The sequence below is a fragment of the Balaenoptera musculus genome, chromosome 3 (assembly GCF_009873245.2).
Source record: "Balaenoptera musculus isolate JJ_BM4_2016_0621 chromosome 3, mBalMus1.pri.v3, whole genome shotgun sequence".
Lineage (NCBI taxonomy): Eukaryota > Metazoa > Chordata > Mammalia > Artiodactyla > Balaenopteridae > Balaenoptera > Balaenoptera musculus.
The window spans coordinates 157,136,892-157,157,060 of NC_045787.1; the positions used below are offsets into that span (position 1 = coordinate 157,136,892).

General features: G+C 46.1%; 1 protein-coding gene and 1 pseudogene across 1 annotated transcript; both read right to left on the bottom strand.

Moving 5' to 3' along the window:
* Positions 1-611: 611 nt before the first annotated feature.
* On the bottom strand, positions 612-2,411 carry LOC118892239 (olfactory receptor 7D2-like). Its single transcript, XM_036846609.1, is given in 4 exon segments — positions 612-894; positions 896-1,217; positions 1,220-1,326; positions 1,328-2,411. Coding segments are annotated over 4 exon segments (942 nt in total). The 5' UTR covers positions 1,615-2,411; the 3' UTR covers positions 612-668.
* Positions 2,412-18,002: 15,591 nt separating this feature from the next.
* On the bottom strand, positions 18,003-19,061 carry LOC118892238 (annotated as a pseudogene).
* Between the last annotated feature and the right edge of the window lie 1,108 nt (positions 19,062-20,169).

Below are 20,169 nucleotides of genomic sequence, written 5' to 3' on the forward strand. Positions count from 1 at the left end.
AGGTCAACAGCCAACACCAAAGCAAGAATCAGTAAGTAAAATCTTATGGCGTGAGGGAGGTTGGTATGAGATGGTCCAAGTAATGGTTTTCAGACCAAGACCAGGGAAAAACATGGTCCAGTAGGCATGGTGCTAGAATAACCGAGAGGGTTAAAAGATGAGCCAGTGTGTAAACTTTTGTTGTCACTCTTGTCCTCTCTTCTCCCCATCTGCATTCCTTGACTTGATTTCTCCTCCCATGATGCTTGTAGGAATCTATATCCTTGAAATAGTTTGTTTTCATGAGAAGTTTTGTTATTGGTTGGCCATTTTTTAAAAAAACTTTTTCTTGGAGTATAGTTGATTTACAATGTTGTGTTGGTTTCAGGTGTACGGCAAAGTGAATTAGTTATCCATATATCCACTCTTTTTTAGATTTTTTTCCTATATAGAGTTGGCCATTCTTTCTTGGTGGATGGTGAACATTCTGGTGTGCTGCTTCAAGTTTGTCTTTGGCTCAGGAATGTTTTCTTCTAGTATATCATAAATGGTACTACTTTTCTATGTCTTCAGGTAACATATTCAGGAACACCAGTTATCAGCACTTGGGATCTCTGTTGCCTGCCCTTAACTTCCATTATCTCACTGAGAGTACGTTCCTCTAGTGAAAAGTCTCCTCAGAGCCCCCTTCAGTTCCTCAGACTATAGATGAAGGGATTCAGCATGGGGGTGACTACTGTGTACATCACTGAGGCTACTGAACCCTTTCTGGAGGGATGGGCTGTTCCAGAAGTGAGGGAGACCCCAAGGCCTGCACCATAGAACAAGGAGATGACTGAGTGGTGAGACCCACAGGTGGAAAAGACTTTATACTTCCCACCAGTAGATGAAATGCCCATTATGGAGGAGATAAGAATAAGAGAAAAGGATCCCAATCAGGGGAATAACACCCAGCAGGCCAGTTACAAAATACAGCAGGATGTCATTAACAAGGGCATCAGAGCAGGTGAGCTTGAGAATCTGAGCAAGTTCACAGAAAAAGCGGGGGATTTCTGTCTCTTTGCAGAAGGACACCCTCAAAACCAAGCTTTGCAACAAAGAATGTGTCAAGCAGATCAACCAAGAAAGCAAAAGCAGGAGACCACAAAGGCGAGGGTTCATGATGACCGTGTAGTATAGGGGGTGACAGATGGCCACGAACCGGTCATAGGCCATCACTGTCAGTAGCAAATTAGCCCAGCGAAGATCATGAAAAAATACATCTGGGTAAGGCAGCCTTCATACGTGATGCCTTTGTTCTGCGTCTGGATGTTCACTAACATCTTGGGGACTGTGGTGGTGTTGAAACATGTCAGTGAAGGACAGGTTGGAGAGGAAGAAGTACGTGGGGGAGTAGAGGTGGGAGTCTGAGATGACGGCCAGGATGGTGAGCAGGTTCCCTATAACACAGACCAGGTACATGGACAGGAACAGCCCAAAGAGGAGGGGCTGCAGGTCCATATCTTCCGAAAGGCTCAGAAGGATGAATTTTGAAATAGCTGTTTTGTTCCCTGTTTCCATATAACTTATGGAAATTGCCTGGAAAGAGGCAAGAATAATGTTCAAACAATGACAAAACAGGAATGTGCCATGCATTTGAAACTCATTCACTCATGAAGTCTTATGTTTTATCTAGCGTTTTCTAGACCAAGATCTCCTCAATAATACCGTCCCTTCTCTGCTTCGACCACTACTACCAGGAACACCTCTTTATAAATGAATGTCCCACACCATGCAGGGGTGTCTTGCGTCTTCCCTGACTCACTCACTATTCCTTTGCTGTATAATTCCTGCGAAACTACCAGCCTCGGTAACATCTCCTTTCTGCCTTGCCATTGTGGTCTCTTCAAGTTCCAGGGAAACGTAGAGAGAAAGAGATCATTGGGAGTTGCAGAATTTAATGACGTTTTATTACCCTCATGCCATTTGCCTTGAAATAATATCTTGAAGCACACCATTCTCTGTCTCAAGTTTGACTCAGAGAAGGATATTGTGCGAAGATTTTATAGATAATTCCTCCATTATCATATAGTAACTTCTCCATTACTCTCCCAATTTGTCCCTCTATCGTTGTCGTAATGATCAATGTATAATACATACATACACCCCAATTCCAAAGACCAAATCAGAACTCCCACCATACATTCTAATTGTGCCCTGCATGCTCGTGTTGCAGTTCTTTAAATTTCTTTAGGTTGAGAGTACTATGCCTTTTCTGTTTCATGTTAATTTTGTAACCTGAGCACTTAGTACAGTACTTGGTATATAATAGGTGCTCTATAAATAGTTGTTGAATGAATGACAGAAATTGTCAGGATGTGTAGAGGCAATTCCCTATCATAAAATCTTTTTTTTTAATTAATTAATTAATTTTTGGCTGCATTGGGTCTTCGTTTCTGCACACGGGCTTTCTCTAGTTGCGGCGAGCGGGGGCTGCTCTTCGTTGTGGTGCGTGTTCTTCTCATTGTGGTGGCTTCTCTTGTTGCAGAGCACAGGCTCTAGGCGCACAGGCTTCAGTAGTTGTGGCACGTGGGCTCAGTAGTTATGGCTCATGGGCTTAGTTGCTCCACGGCATGTGGGATCTTCCCAGACCAGGGATCGAACCATGTCCCCTGCATTGGCAGGCGGATTCTTAACCACTGCACCACCAGGGAAGTCCCTATCATAAAATCTTTTAACCAAGAACAAAGAGACCATTTATCATGAAGCCTTTTCAACTGAAAATAAAGAGAATGAGAGCCTTCTACCTTTTATGTCCCTCCTTAAAATTAAAAAAAAAGTCTTAATTTCTGTTTGAATATTACGTCTCTACCACAGGAGGGAATTTCTAAACTAAGAGACAGTTATCCTCAATTTCATATACATTTAAGAAAAAGTTCCTTCCTTTGAGTTGAAATGTGTCTTTTTATAACTTACATGGTTTTAGTTCCTCTCTCTGAAGATCATTTCTCTTTGTCATGATAATATTTAGATATTTGTAGACATCTAAATGGTTCTCTGCATCTCCTCATCTTCTATTTATTCCACAATTATTTGAGTGCCTACTGTATGCCAGGCAGTGGGTTAGAACTAAGTATAGAAAGGTAAGAGGCATGGGCTCTGCTCTCCTGTAGCGTTGAGTGTTATGGAAATGTCGCTGCCTTTGACTCCTCTGAGGTAATTATTCTGATTAAGACTCTTATGATCCATCCACTCAAGGAAAGTGATTAGTAGGAGTATTAACTGGTCATACTTAAGGAATATTAACTTAGTTGAAAATTCAAGAAAGTTTGTAAAAGGAGATGAATGAGGACAGGCAACTTTTAAAACAGTGCAATGGACATAAATACAGACATATCAATGGGACAGACTGGATAGTCATGAAACAGATATTAGCCAATATGAGAATTTAGTTTGTAATATAGATATATCACAAATTAACCCATAAAAGATAAATGATGTAATAAATGGTGTTTAGAAAACTAGAAAACATTTGAAAAATACCTCAAAATAAATACCTAACAGAAAAGAGAGTGACTAGCAAAACTGAAATCAGAACACAATTAGAAATGAATACAAATAATGTATTTATATGACTTCATGAAGTGTGCAAGCTTCCTAAATAGAAGAGCAGTGAAAGGAATCACAAAGGATTAGATCAGTAGTTTAAAAAACATTCAGTAGGGACTTCCCTGGTGGTCCAGAGGTTAAGAATCCACCTTCCAATGCAGGGGACACGGGTTTGATCCCTGGTCTGGGAACTAAGATCCCACATGCCATGGGGCAACTAAGCCTGCGTGCCATAACGAAAGATCCCAAATGCTGCAACTAAGACCTGATGCAGCCAAATAAATAAATAAATAAATAAATAAATAAATAAAATACATTCAATAAATCATGTGTTTATCAATAATACCAAGTGACATGAGGTAGGGAGGATTTATAAGAAAATATAAAAGTGCAATAACAATATATTAGAAAGCTCGTATAAACAGTAAGAAAAAAAATAGAAAAAAATAAAAGGCTAAATACAAGTGGATAAAAACATGAAAAAATGCTCAAGTTCCATAAATATATCAATGAAAACCAAAGTAAAGGAACAATTAGATGCTATTTTTGTAGACTTTATTTTTTAGAGTAGTTTTAGTTTACAGAAAAATTGAGCAGAAAGTGGAGTTCCCATTTATTACCCCTCTCCCTGCTGGTCCTTGGTTTTACCTATTATTAACATTTTGCATTGCTGTGATACATTTGTTATCATTAATGAACCATTATTCATATATTATTATTAACTAAAGTCCATAGTTTACTTTAGAGTTAACTCGGTGTTGTATTGTTTTATGGGTTTTGTCAAATGCATAATATTATTTATCCACCATTATAGTATCATACAGACTACTCTAAAAATCCCCTGTGCTCCATGTAATCTTTCCCCTCTCCAACCGCCGGCAACCACTGATCTTCTTACTGTCTCTATAGTTTTGCCTTTTCTAGAACGGCATATGGTTTGAATCGTGTAACCTTTTAAGACTGATTTCTTTTACTTACATATGCATTTACAGTTCTTCCATGTCCTTTGATGGCTTGATAGCTCACTCCCTACTATTCCTAAATAATATTTAATTGTCTGGATGTAACCACAGTTTGTTTACTGAAGAACATCTTGGTTCCTTCCAATTTTGGTCACTTATGAATAAAGCTACATAAAATTTGTAGAAGTTTTTGTGTGGACATAAGTTTACAACTCACTTGGGTCAATACTAGGAACACAACTTCTGGGTAATATGGCAAGACTATGTTTCCATTTAAGGAAATAGCAAACAAAACAAAACAAAACCAGTACCAAATTTAATGAGACTATCAAATGTTGGTCATAATCAGTGAAATTGGCATGACTGTGTTTGAAAAGACGCCTTTCGGCTAAGCTATTCTAGAGATCAAGTTAGTAAGTATTTGGAACCCTCCAAATGTATATATACACTGGGAGCCCTCTATTTTAATTCTAAGAAAATAGGTTATCAGATTGGTCCCAAAAGATTTAGGTATGAGGCTTCCCTAGTGGCGCAGTGGTTGAGAGTCTGCCTGCCAATGCAGGGGACACGGGTTCGAGCCCTGGTCTGGGAAGATCCCACATGCCGGGGAGCAACTAGGCCCGTGAGCCACAACTACTGAGCCTGCGCGTTTGGAGCCTGTGCTCCGCAACAAGAGAGGCCGCAATAGTGAGAGGCCCGCGCACCGCGATGAAGAGTGGCCCCCGCTCGCCGCAACTAGAGAAAGCCCTCGCATAGAAACGAAGACCCAAAGCAGCCAGAAATAAATAAATAAATAAATTTATTTAAAAAAAAAAAAAAAAGATTTAGGTATGAGACTGTTGCAACATTACTTCTAATGTTATGGTACTTTTATTTTATTTTATTGAACAGAATGGATGAATGAATGATTTTCTTTTTGGCCATGCCGTGTGGCATGTGGGATCTTAGTTCCCCAACCAGGAATTGAACCCATGCCCCCTGCATTGGGAGTGTGGAGTCTTAACCACTAGACCACCAGGGAAATCCATTATGGTATTTTAGAATGTACTGTGGAGTATTGCTGTTACAGTACAGGCATACCTCATTTTATTGTGCTTCACTTTATTGTGCTTCACAGATACTGCATTTTTTACAAGTTGTTAACTAAGTCTATTGACGCCATATTACCAATAACATTTGCTCACTTCATGTCTCTGTCACATTTTGATAATTCTCACAATGTCTCAAACTTTTTCTTTATTATACTTATTATATTATACTTTACTTATATTATACTTGTTTATTATCAGTGATCTTTGATGTTACTACTATTACTCACTGAAGGCTCAGATGACGGTTAGCATTTTTTAGCAATAAAGTATTTTTTAGTTAAGGTTATACACATTGTTATTTTAGTCATAATGCTATTGCACACTTAATAGACTACAGTCTAGTGTAAACAACTTTTATATGCACTGGGAAACCAAAAAAAATTCGTGTGACTCACTATTGTGCTATTCGCTTTGTTGTGGTGGTCTGGAACCAAACTCGCAATATCTCAGGGGTCGGCCTTGTATAATGTTTATAGAACATTACTGTTAGAGTACAGATCTTCCTTGACTTGTAAAGGGGTTATGTCCTGATAAACCCATTGTAAATTGAAAATATCATTAAGTTGAAAACGCATTTAATACACCTAGCCTACCCAACATCATAGCTCAGCCTAGCCTACGTTAAACATGCTCAGAACACTTACATTAGCCTACAGTTGGGCAAAATCATCTAACACAAAACTCATTTTTAAATTGAAGTATAGTTAATTTACAATGTTGCGTTAGTTTCAAGTGTACAGCAAAGTGATTCAGTTATATATATATAATGTAAAGAATATATTCTTTTCCATTAGAGGATATTACAAGATATTGAGTATAGTTCCCACAAAGCCTGTTTTATAATAAAATGTTGACTCACTCATGCAATTTATGGAATACTGTACTGGAAGTGAACAACAGAATGGTTGTATGGGTACAGAATGGTTGTAAGTGCATCGGTTGTTTACTCTCCTGATTGCCTGGCTGACTGGGAGCTGCCGTGGCTGCCACTGTCCAGCATCATGAGAGAGTATCTACCACACGTCACGAGCCGGGGAAAAGAGCAAGAATCATAATTTATAGTACGGTTTCTACTGAATGCTAATCGCTTTCACTTCATTATAAAGTCAAAAATAGTAAAGTTAGGGCTTCCCTGGTGGCACAGTGGTTGAGAATCTGCCTGCCAATGCAGGGGACACGGGTTCGAGCCCTGGTCTGGGAAGATCCCACATGCCGCGGAGCGGCTGGGCCCGTGAGCCACAATTACTGAGCCTGCGCGTCTGGAGCCTGTGCTCCGCAACAGGAGAGGCCGCGATAGTGAGAGGCCCGCGCACCGCAATGAAGAGTGGCCCCCGCTTGCCACAACTAGAGAAAGCCCTCGCACAGAAACGGAGACCCAAACAGCCATAAATAAATAAATAAATAAAATTTAAAAAAAAAAAGAAATAGTTACTTTAAAGAAAGAAATAAATATAATAAAATGGAAAGGGTGTTTCTCCATCTTAGTGACACAGTGTTTAAAAAAAAAGTAACCTCCTTTGCAAAGCCTCCCACAACTCCCCACCCAGCCCTCTCCAGAATCCCAGTGTCCAGCCACCCGGTGGGCATAATGACAAGGTGCCGACCGCGTTCAGATGAGCTCAGCGGAAACCAACGGTGAAGACAGGCTGCCCAGAGGCGCCGAGGAGCTCTGGACAGGCCTTGTCCCTGGACGCCCAGGCACAGCTCGTACCTCAGCCCACCAGGCGTCATGTATCCCGTGCTTGTGTTGCAACAAAAATAGAAATGAGACTTTTTTTCCTGATAAACAAGGAAATAAGGAAACAATGAACAGGCTGGCAAATAACATAAGCAGGCCTGAAAGAGTTAAGCAATCTTTGTCATTCTTAGTTGTTAACTACTAACAAACACTTGTCGTTAGACTTGTCCTTCACAAAGATGATTACTCTCTGACTCCATATGAATTACCCTTTGCACCTGGCATTTCTTCTCCCCCTATACTCCCTTGCAGCACTCTTCATTTCAGGAAGAAGGTCACGGGCTAATAACCTCAGGGACAACAGACCCATTTGCTGAGCCGCCTGACCCCAGCTTCAGCCATAAATTTGCACAAGAAAAGAAATGCAAGACCTTTATTACTTTGAGCCTTATCACATACCCCAGACCACGAGCCCTGGGCTATATAACCTTTCCCTATTCCCCAGGGAAGGTGGGGGCACAGTTCTCATGCACTAGCCTGCTGTGCTACCCCTTTGCCAGGAAAGTTTAAGCTATTTTTCTCGTTCCTCCAAAACTCTGTCTCCGTATTGCTTTTTAGCATCAGTGCACAGACAGCCAAGATTTTGGCATTACTTCTCGGGGTCTGTCCCCACTGTGCGGGTCCCCAAGCTGTGTGCTCACTGGTGGACGTGCTCGCGGGCTCCAGGCCTTTGATGGACCAGCTCCTGGGCCCTCCTGTGTGTTCCTTCATCCTCTTCTCTCTGCCCTGAGTCTCTGTCCCGCTCTGCGTCCAGCCTCCCGAATCCATGAACAGCTCACTGATTTCCAGTGTCTCCTGTGACTCGGTTAAAACACATTAAGACTCCACATTTCTCCTGAAATACACTTTAGCTGCCTTCCCGTGCCTGTCGGTATTGTCAGGTCTAAGTATTTCTAATTTCCATTATGATTTCTTCTTAGACCCATGAACTATTTAGAGATGTTTTCAAATGTATGGGTTTTGTTTTTTTTTTTTTTTAATCATCAACAAGGATTTATTGATGGCCCCTCGTAGCAGTCACTGTGTTCTGGGTGCTGGAGGTACCCAAAAGAGCACTCCCCATTAAATGTGTATTGTTGGCTACACATGTGTTTTTGAAACGCTCTAAAGTTTTGATTCTGCAGGTTTTTTCTCAGATATCAGAACACACACACACACACATTTCCATAACCCTTTCTTAAGATCACAGGCCCATGAAGCGGGTGCCTCATGGCTACAACAGCCCTGTTGCCCAGCACCACAGGCCACCTCCTCCAGGAAGCCCTCGGAGTTTTTTCAGACCATACATGGGGCTGGACGAGGGCACCACCCAGCCCTACCCCCTTAGCAGGGAAGGGTCCATACAGACAGTGCCTTCCTCCACCCCGTCCAGCTACTTCCTGGGATGGGAGGGAGGGCGGCTGAGACACCCTAGGAGAACCACCTCCTGAGCCTCTCCTGCCCGGGATAACAGCGGGGTGCCTGCATTGAGCCCCTCGCTCCCGCCCCTTGCAGGACTCCACAGGGTTCACGTAGGAGGAGCTGCTCCTCCTGGTCCCTGGGCAGCCTGGCCACCAGGCTGCACGTGTCTCCGGGCTTCAGAAACCTCGAGCTGAGCCTGAGGCCCAGTAGGGGTTTTCACTGCAGGTCTGAGTGCCCAGTCTCAGTGCCAACGTGCAGAACAATGCAGGGCACAGCTCTGTGTAGGTGCTACCTGGGACAGGTGCTATCCCTCAGCCCCGGGTGCACCAGCATTCACAGAACGGGGCTGAATTGCAGGCTCGTGCTCCGGGCTCCGGGCTCCGGGCTCCGGGCTCCTTGCTCCACCTCGCATCTCCTGCTGCCCCCAGGGCAGACCCTGCTCTCCCAGGACGTTAGCCTCCCAAAGCCCGTGCCCCCTCCTCACGCTGAGACAGGCTGGGACCTGGGACTCTTTGCTGTAGGGCTGCAGGCTTGCACCTACCTAGACACACCTCTCCTGGAGCAACAAAATACAAAGTATCTGTATGGGACTAAAAATAACTGCATGCATGAGCAGTTGGGACAAATTCTGGACAAAAGATACAAAGAGACCAAAAACCCCAGTTCCTACTTTTGAAGAGCCTGGAGCAAAAGCAGGGGGTTGGGAGCAAAAGCAGGGTACTGCGCATGCGCCCTGCACACAACACCACCAAAGGGGTGGGCAAACCACCTAAGCCGCCCCTCCAGCCCGACCCCTGGACACACCCCTACCCTCACCCCATATAAGGAACAAGCTCGGCCCCCCCCCCCTTCAGGGAGCTAGCAAGCAAGGGTACCTGTTGTTTCTTCTCCTTCCCCCCTGCTGCAACAGGGGCCCCAATAAAGACCTGCCTGAATTTCCTGTCTGACCGCTGATCAATTTCTATTGATTAAGGGGGCCAAGAACCCTGGTCGGTATCAACACCACACCTGGCCCCCTGAGGCCCCTGCAGGGACAGGCCATGGTGGGCTTCTAGGTCCCTTCCTAGATGCGGCCAGAGTGGGAGAACGGGAACAGATCCCTGGGTTTAAAATGATCTTTTCATTGTTGATTCCTGACTTAATGGCATTGTGTTTAGAAAATGTTCCTTATGATACTGCTTCTTTTTTCTTTTTCTTTCGATTTTTTATTTTTGGCTGTGTTGCATCTTCGTTGCTGTGCACAGGCTCTCTCTAGTTGTGGCGAGCAGGGGCTACACTTCATTGTGGTGCGCTGGCTTCTTGCTGTGGCTTCTCTTGGTGTGGAGTATGGGCTCTAGGGGTGGGGGCTTCATTAGTTGTGGCACGCAGGCTCAGTAGTGTGGCGCACAAGATTCATTGCTCCACGGCATGTGGGATCTTCCCTGGACCAGGGCTTGAACCCATGTCCCCTGCATTGGCAGGCAGATTCTTAACCACTGCGCCACCAGGGAAGTCCCAATACAGCTTCTTCGGTACTTGTTGAGATTTGCTTTCTCCCTGGTATATGATCAGTCTTCCTAACCTTTGCACGTACGCTCCAGAAGCACAGGCAGCCCCTAGTTCCATGTGTGTCCCCTTGATCAAGCCCAGCAGCTGTTCATCGAGGCTTCTGTGAATTTGTTCATCTCTATAAGACTCGTTGGTTACGACACGCAGGACATCCAGGCATCTTGTCCCTCTCAGGTCCCATCAGTTTTCGTGTCTGTCTTTTTTTTTTTTTTTTTTTTAAATAACTGTTTTTAGATGGCTATTTTAATTTATTTATTTATTTATTTATGGTTGTGTTGGGTCTTCGTTTCTGTGCGAGGGCTTTCTCTAGTTGCGGCGAGCGGGGGGCCACTCTTCATCGCGGTGCGCGGGCCTCTCACTATCGCGGCCTCTCTTGTTGCGGTGCACAAGCTCCAGACGCGCAGGCTCAGTAGTTGTGGCTCACGGGCCCAGTTGCTCTGCGGCATGTGGGATCTTCCCAGACCAGGGCTCGAACCCGTGTCCCCTGCATTGGCAGGCAGACTCTCAACCACTGCGCCACCAGGGAAGCCCCGTGTCTGTCTTTTGAGGCTGTGAGAGGAACACAGTCTGGGTCCCGTCCCTTCCCCGGGAACCGCGTCTCCAGACAGCGTGTCCCTGATGCTGTCAGCCCCCAAGGCTGCCCCCAGATTCCCCACCTGCACACCCTCCTCCACCCCTACCGTACTCCCGTCCTCACACTTAGGGTTGCTGCTCATAACTGCTTTTAGAGAGAACTTATTTCATTTCACTTACAATCATTGCATTGTGTTCACCTTGCTTTTCCTTTTCTTTGTAATATGAACACATGAACTCTGCCCTTGGAACATTTGAAGTGCACAGTGCAGTGTTGGTAACCACAGGCACCTCTAGAACGGATGTTTTCCAGTCATACATACTTATGTCTTTATTTTTAGTTTGAACTTTCTTTTTTATTGAGGTATAGTTGATTCACATTATTATGTTCATTTCAGGTGTACAGCATAGTGATTCACAATTTTTAAAAGTTACCTGTCACGCATTTTTAAACTGATTTTCATTCTGGAGCTTCTGCTGTGTGTCCAGGAGCTGTGCAGGGCACAGAGACTAGAACAGATGCCACCCTGCCCACGTGAACTTCAGGAAACAGTGGGAATCAGTAAAATGTTTTCAGGTGCTTCACTGTGCTAAGTGCTCAAGAGAAAACTGGAGCAGGGGAGTGGGGGCGGGGCAGGTGGGCGGGGCTGTCCATCCTTCCCTCTGGGGAGGAGGCTTAGACGCCCAGGGGTGGGACAGGATGGACGGGGGCGTGGCCTGTGGGGTCTCCAGGCCAGGGTAGCTGCTGTGCTGGGGCCAGGGTTCAAGGGCGGGAGCAGGAGGCAGGAGGGCGCCGGCTGAGCAGGGTCCAGGCCCTGGGGGTGCCGCCCCTCGTCCCTGCCCCTGGGGAGTGAGGACCTGGGCTGTCGCTGCCTGACCCGTCCCCGAGGGTCGGGGGCTGCGCAGGGGGAGGGCAGTGGGCGCAGAACCGGCCGAGGCCACAGTCATTTCCAGTTCTCTGCTGTTTCCTGTCCTATGGGGCCCCACGTGACACCCTGACTGCGGGGCAGAAGCTGACAGCGAGCGGTGAGTTCACGTCCCGGGTCCCCAGCCACCTCGACCCCTGGTCAGGGACTGGTCAGGGGCGCCTGGCACGGAGGGTCCACCCAGTGCCTCCAGCTTGGGCTCCGGCCCTTCCTGTCATGAGGACGGAAGGCAGGGGTGAGGGATGCGAAAGTCTGCTGATTCCTGCCCTTCTGAGCAGTCCTGGAGCCCGTGCCCCCGCCCCTCAGTCTGTACCCCCAGCCACTCCTAGACGGAGTTGGGGGGCAAATCTGGGAGCACCCATCTGCTCCAGCCCCTCTGGGTGCAGAGGAAGAGCGGGACGCCCGCCCCCCACCCCGCCACAGGCATGCACAGGCCTCCTCGGGAGCCAGAGCTGGAGGGGGACATCTGCGCCAGGTGACGTGGTGGAACCAGGCCGACAGCACAGGGAGGCTGGTGTGGTGCCCACGCAGGGCCTTATTCACGTTGCTCTGCTTTAGTGGGGTCTTAGTTCTGAGAAGTTACAGAGACCCCCGAACGCCCTCCTTGCAGCAACTTGCCCACGTGCCCAGCCTGCCGACCCCTCCCCACGGCCAGTGGGGGAGTCAGAGACCACACTGGGTGCCGCGCCCTGAGGACGTGCGCGACCTGAGTCGACGACATGGAGGAGCCCCAGGAAGATGTCGTGTTAGCTGTTTCAGGACTTAGAGGAGCTGACTCGAAAGTTCACATGCAGAGTAACTAAGCAAGAACAGCTGGGAAAACCCTTTAAAAGTGTGAATGAGGGAGTAGGCACACCAGCTACAAGACATAGATAAAGGTTACACTAATGCTACCGTAATTACCAAAAGCCTTTCTAAGTCAGACAAAATCCTAGATTCCACTGTAAAAAGTGGCTGATTCAACCACATGAAAATCAAGTATCTGCATGGGGGAAAAATCCCTAATCAAACTCAAAGGAACTATGAAACTGGGGAAAAATATTTACAGTTCTAATGCCCTTAATGGGTGAGGACTTTCTACAAATCAGTTTCTTACAAGGCAAAAATATGAGCAATGATAAGAAGGGATAGTTCACACAAAAAAGGAAGGAATGATAAAATATGCTTGCTCACCTCGCTTCTAAGAGATGTGCACACTGACACCAAATCAATGTCACCGTGTCCGTCTCACCTCAGCAGCGAGGTCACAGCTATGAGGGAAGGTCGAGGAATCTCAGAGGGTTCTGGTTGGGGGTCATCGGGTACCATGAACACACTGTTAAAGCTAAGAGCGCGGAGGTGACAGACAGCATCCTCTACAGGTGGGAAGAGCACAAGCTTGGAGCCCTCCGTTGGCCCTTGTGCATTTGCCAGATCAGAAAAACATGAGTGCCCATCAGTAAGGAACTTTAATAAAATCATGATGGAAAGCAGCGACAAGTACAACCGTATGTAAATGGAAAACTGTCATTCTGCAAAAGACACAGTTAAGAGAATGAAAAAGCTACAGAGTGGGAGAAAAGATTTGCCAATCGTATATCTAATGAAAGACTGGCGCAGAATAAGAACCAAAGTGCTGGCGAGGATGTGGAGCAACAGGAACTCTCGTCCAGCACCGGTGGGGATGCATATGTCGCAGCCACCGTGGGAGACAGCTTGCCGGTTCCTTACAAAACCGCACACACCCTCACCACGTGCTCAGCAATCATGCTCCTTCGGATTTACCCAAAGGACTTGAAAACATACATCCACATAAAACCTGCATGCAGTCTTCTCTGCTTTGCTCATGATCGTTAACAACTGGAAGCAACCAAGATGATCTTCAAAGAGGGAATGGAAAAACCGTGGAATTCCATGAAACAGACTACGATTCAGGGACACAAAGGAACCAGCTATTGATTCACTCAAAGCGTGGGTGAGGGGCTTCCCTGGTGGCGCAGTGGTTGAGAATCTGCCAGCCAATGCAGGGGACACGGGTTCGAGCCCTGGTCTGGGAAGATCCCACATGCCGCGGAGCAACTGGGCCCGTGAGCCACAATTACTGAGCCTGCGCGTCTGGAGCCTGTGCTCCGCAACAAGAGAGGCCGCGATAGTGAGAGGCCTGCGCACCGCGATGAAGAGTGGCCCCCGCTTGCCACAACTAGAAGAAAGTCCTCGCACAGAAACGAAGACCCAACACAGCCATAAATAAATAAATAAATATTTATTTATTAAAAAAAGAAAAAAAAAAGCATGGGTGAGTCTTAGACTTGTTTTGCTAAGTGAAAGAATCCAGACCCATGTATGACTCCATTCACAGGATGTTCTGGAAAAGGCACAACCCCAGGAGGATAAGGCGCAGTGGCTGCCGGGGCTGAGAGGCTGGGGGCTTAAGCTGGAGCGCGGATGCGGCGGCCCCACCCTTGTGTGAAAACTCACGGGGCTGTGCATCCCAGAGACTGAGCTGTTCTGTGTGCAAACTGAAAAAATAAGAAAGTCAAAGCTCGTCACACTGTACACGTGGGATCTATGCGTTTCCTTGCATGTACGCTTTACCCCTGAAAAATATTTCATACTGAGGTGTCCTGAAGAGTTCACTGCTGTTTTGCCTTATTTCTTAAACACACCTGTTTTGTCATGAGGGTTTGTCAGACAATATGAAACTAAGAGCATCAGCATGAAACAAGCACCCCTGTGTCCCCTTCCCCAGGCAGCAAGCCCTGTTCCACGCGCTGGCAGCCTACTCCGTGTATGTCACCGTGAGTATCCCGGCACCCAGGCCCTGCCCCTTCCAGGAGGTCTTCACGATGGTCAGAATGCAGGCGCGCAGGGTCACAGAGGTGATGTAGGGGGCTCCCCAATCTTAGACTGAGACAGAAGGCTGGGGTGCAGACTCCACTTTCCAGGACAGAAACAGCGCCTAACTCCTGGGTTGATGAGACCCGCACTTGACGGGGCTGCCAGGCGCTCGCCGCAGCGGAAAGGTTTTGTAACAATTAGCTCGAGGCCTGACAAGCATTGCTGTTGTCATGAAACTTGAGTTTTGATCCTGAAGATGCCGTATTATTAATCGGAAACTTAGCAGGGATGGACCTTCCCAGTAACCCAGACTCCTGTGGGGCCCCAAGGGAGGGAGCCTCCACCCCATCTGCTCCTTCCAGAACATTCCCTCGAGGAACATCAGCTGAGACGACCCCACAGGCTGCCCACAGTGGGGTCTTCGGCCAGGCCTCTGGCCATGTGCCCTCCCAGTCCCGCACGGGCCACAGTCAGGGTCCCAGGCTGCCCTCATGGCAGGACCTCCACGCCGTGCTGGGCCCCATCGCCCTACATACCTTGTCTGAGACAGAGGACCTCAGGATGGCACCCAGAGCCTCAGGCACGGGGCTGCCGTGGTGCTGGCGCCTGAGCTGCTATAGGGGTTCTCCCGGCCCGGAGGGCATCTCGGGTGGCCCCTCCAGAGCGGTGTGAGCTTGGCTAGGAGAGAGCCCATCAGGAGCTGAGGCGATAGTGTGGGGAGGGGGCAGAGGCCTCCGGGTGGGTCCTCCATGCACGTCTGGCTCTTGCAGGAGGTGGGCTATTGGCAGGGCATGAACCACGTTGTGGCCGTCCTGCTGATGTTTCTGAGTGAGGAGGACGCCACCAGGTGGGCTCGGCTGTGGTCTCCTCCTGAGTCACCCTCTGGGGTACTGAGCGGTGGGGCGAGCCCCGGGCCTTCCTCCTCACCTCCATCCATCTGCTCTTCTGCTCTAGGACTCGGCCGGCCAGGGCTGGGCATCAGGGCAGCCACTACAGATGCCAGAGTAGATTTCACATCAAAGAAAATTACTAGGGACAAAAAGGGACATTACCTGATGATAAAAATGTCAACCCACCAAGAAGACAGTGATTACAACAGAGAATCAACATACATGTAACAAAAACTGATATATCATCACATTGTGCATCCTTAGGGAAAAAAAGACACCACACCGTATAACCTAAATATATACCATTTTTATTTTTCAATCATACCTCAGTAAAGCTGGAGAAAAAGGGAAAGAGAAATGTATCAACACATAAGATGGTTTGATTGATGGTAGATGATAGCTATGTGAGAAAGCAAGTACAGCGAAACATTAACATGCATTTGATTGTAATGAGTATTTCTTCTTTATTCTGTTTTGAATAAGCTAGCATGCATTTATTATACACATATATTTGACTAGTAAGGTAGACCCTTGTTGCAAACTTCTGCCCCTTCGTGTTGACTGTGAGTGCCCTTTGACCACTGGAAGGCCAAAGGTGCAATAAGTTATCTCTGCTCTGCCATAGTTGTACCCACAAGACTTACTCAATAGCGCTCCATGCTGCCTCTGCTCTCAGGAGCCTCGCAGTCCTGCAGGAGAAACTCTTCTTACACCACTCCCTCCTCCTAGCCTTGGATAAGCCCTGGGGCCTGGCATTCTCTTTCTTTGGAGTGAAAGTGCAGCCTTACCAACTTCCCTTTAGCAAATCACTCTTTGCTAAAGAGAGTGTGACGTGGCACATCCGTCTGTGTCACATCAGGTAGGGCCTGGGCTGCTGGCAACCAGGGTTTATCCTCAGCTGCTGGCTATACTGAAAAGGCCTCCCTGGCAGAGGCCAGCCTGCTGTGTGTCTCCATGACACTTGCACCCATCAGAAAGGAGGCTTTTGGGCTTCCCTGGTGGCGCAGTGGTTGAGAATCTGCCTGCCAATGCAGAGGACACGGGTTCGAGCCCTGGTCTGGGAAGATCCCACATGCCGCGGAGTAGCTAAGCCCATGAGCCACGGCTACTGAGCCTGCGCGTCTGGACAGCCATAAATTAAAAAAATAATAAACAAATAATAAAAAATAAATAAAAATAAATATATAAATATTAAAAATAATAAATAAATAAAAATAAATAAATAATAAATAAATAATAAATAAATAAAAAAAGGAGGCTTTTAACTCAGAAGTGTCAAGTTATCTATCTTTCCAGGGGATGAAGTTCAAAATGCCAGATAAAAACCCTTTAGCTCCTGGTCATGGCATGGGTACTTGCGGTGACCCCAGCTCAGTGACTGTTTACTGCTCTGATTGGAAACATTTCAGGATTTTAATTGGTAAGCTGGTGCCCATGCATGTCCATGCATCATCAGTTTGGTGACATCTACTTCTGGACCTCTCAAAATCCCCCCTTCTCAAGGTTTATCTTTCAAACTCCCACCAGGAAAATTTCAGGCCCTTCCCTCATTAAGCACAGCTCAAGGCAGTAGAAAAGAACACAGCCATCCCCAGGGCTACAGCTTGGTGGACTCAGGCGAACTGCTGCTTTAGGACACATTGGTAACAAGACAAATGTATTTGTGATTACCAGAGGTGGAGAATTGGCGCGAGGAGAAAGAGGATGAAGGTTGTCAAAAGGTACAAACTTTCAGTTATAAAAGAAATACAAAAGATGTAATGTACATGAGGACCATACTTAACACTGCTGTATGATAGTGAAAATTAAGAATTCTCATCATAAGAAAAAATTTTTTAAGTATGAGATGAATGTTAATGTTTTGTGGTAATCAGTTCACAATATATGAAAGTCATATCATTATGCTGCACATTTAAACTTATACGGAGCTGTATGTCAGTGATCTCATAAAACTAAGAAATATTTATTTAAAAGATAAAAAATAAAAATGCAAAAAATGATCAATGAAAGAGGACAACCAACAGTTGTTTTTCCTTTAGAAGTCTTTGTTAGATCATAAATGTACAATAGCTTCTTAAGTCTACACAGACACTTCAGTTTTTTAAAGGAATACATGTAACATTATGTCTCATTACACCATGGTGCTGGATAACAGCTTTTCAAAACTTTGTGAGAAAATTCTTGAAAATGGTTTCATATGTCACCCAACACTTACAAATTTCAACATGATCAAAGAAGGTATGCTTCTACACTCTTACAAAGACCAGTAGAAAGAAACAATTAGAAAGCTAAGAAACTGTCTCAAATCTTTCCTCCATAGTAAGGTAATGTTCTTAAATCCAATCCGTTCACAGATGGCTCTCCGCATCTGCTCTGATGTCTTCTGCCATATCACTGCATATTTCTGCATGACTGAGGTAAGAGTTTCCACGACCTGAAGATGTTCTGCTGCCTCTGGGCTTTCCCACTTGCCCACAGCAAATAGAAGCTCAGTATCGGATGGTCCCTCCATAACGCCCACTTCCTCCACTGCCTCCTGGACCATACTTTCCTCCACGGTGTAATCCTTGTTCCTGCAGCCAAAGTTTCCACTCTTCACTAAGCTCAGTTAGAAGGTTGCTGGTTATGATTTCTGAAAATCACTGTCGTTTCCACTCGCACACTTTCCTCCTCTATAGATGCCATACCCACCCCCGGATCCTCCACCCTGGTTGCCAGATCCAGGTCCTCCACCACCATATCTTCCTCCTCCTCCATAACCAGGGCCACTTCCAAAATTGTCACCTCCAGGTCCTCCTCCACACCTATTAGAGCCATGACCAAGTCCACCGACCACTCCTGAATCCGTCAGATCGTCCTCCAAATTTCCTTCCTCGTCCTGGTCCTGCTCCAACATTTCCACCACCACCAGGAGAGCCTCCAAAACCGACATTGCCTCCTCTTCCACCTCTAGAACTGTGGATTTCCTGCATTTTAGGTCGAGACAAGGCCTTTCTTACTTCTGCATGATGACCATTGATGCTATGGTATTTCTGCAACACAAGCTTATCCACGGGATCATGGTCATTAAAAGTAACAAATCCAAAGCCTCTTTTCTTTCCAGACTCCCTATCGGTAATTATCTCAATGGCATCGATTTTTCCATATTTCTCAAAGTAACCTCTAAGATGATGCTCCTCAGTATCTTCTTCAATTCCACCAACAAACAGCTTCTTCACAGTCAAGAAAGCGCCCCGCTGTCCAGAATCCTCTCTTGGGACAGCACGTTTGGGCGCAACCGTTTTCCCATCAATGGAATGAGGTCTGGCAGCCATGGCAACATCCACCTCAGCCATGGATGAAAACGTGACAAAACCGAATCCTCTTGATCTTTTGCTGGCAGGATCCCTTATGACCACACAGACTGTAAGTTTTCCCCATTGCTGGTAGTAGTTCCTCAGACTTTCTTCTGTGGATTCAGAGCTCAAGCCACCAATAAAGAGTTTACGGAATTCTTCTTGTTCCTTCTTCTTTCTCCAGAAAGTAACAGTTTTGAAAGTTTCCTCCATCTCGGACTCCATTGCTTCAGCCATTTTCTTGAAGCTGAGAGAGATAAGGGAGATCTCAGGGGAAGATCATGGACCTGGAACCTGACCTGCCCCGGATCTGAGGTGAGAACGAACCTCCAATGCTCCAGCAACACTTTCTAGGAGCACCTCCACGCAGGACCCGGTGACTCCCTTGAATAATTCTTGGAACACCTTTCAATTTTCCTGCAAAACACCATTTGCACAAGTGACCTTTCCTGATCCACTAATCAAAATCAATATTACACTTTCTATTTTTTTTCCAATTTTAAATTGTATGTGTATTGCTCTCTTTCATTTTATATTGTTTTTCTCACTAAATTGATATCCAATGAAGAGAAGACTGATCTGGACCTTAATGTTTAACACTGACATATTATTCACTTATTGCTTTGTCCCTAGGGAATGCTCAGATGTATTTTTGAAAGAATTTATCCGTACCCCAAAACAAACCTTTTTTTCTACATTTTTGAAATAAATTCACTCAACTACAATTATGCACTGATAGTCTCTTTTGTGATATACTGCAATCAATTCTCATTAAGATTTCAAATCCTTTTTCTCTTTGTAATCCATTCTAAGACTCTAGTCACAGAAATCTGTTTAAAATGTAAAGCTACTCAGTGCACACTTTCTTTTATATATTTTTTTAATTAATTAATTTCTGGCTGCGTTGGGTCTTTGATGCTGCAAGTGGGGTTTCTCTAGTTGAGAACAGGAGCTACTCTTCGTTGCAGTGCAGCGGGCTTAGTTGCTCCGCGGCATGTGGGATCTTCCCAGACCAGGGATCAAACCCGGGTCCGCTGCGTTGGCAGGGAGATTCTTAACTACTGCACTACCAGGGAAGTCCCCACCCTTTCTTTTATATCTTTCATTGCTGTCCTCATTTTTTTTTTTAATTAATTTATTTACGTATTTTAGGCTGTGTTGGGTCTTCGTTTCTGTGCGAGGGCTTTCTCTAGTTGTGGCAAGCGGGGGCCACTCTTCATCACGGTGCACGGGCCTCTTACTATTGCGGCCTCTCGTTGCGGAGCACAGGCTCCAGACGCGCAGGCTCAGTAGTTGTGGCTCACGGGCTTAGTTGCTCCAC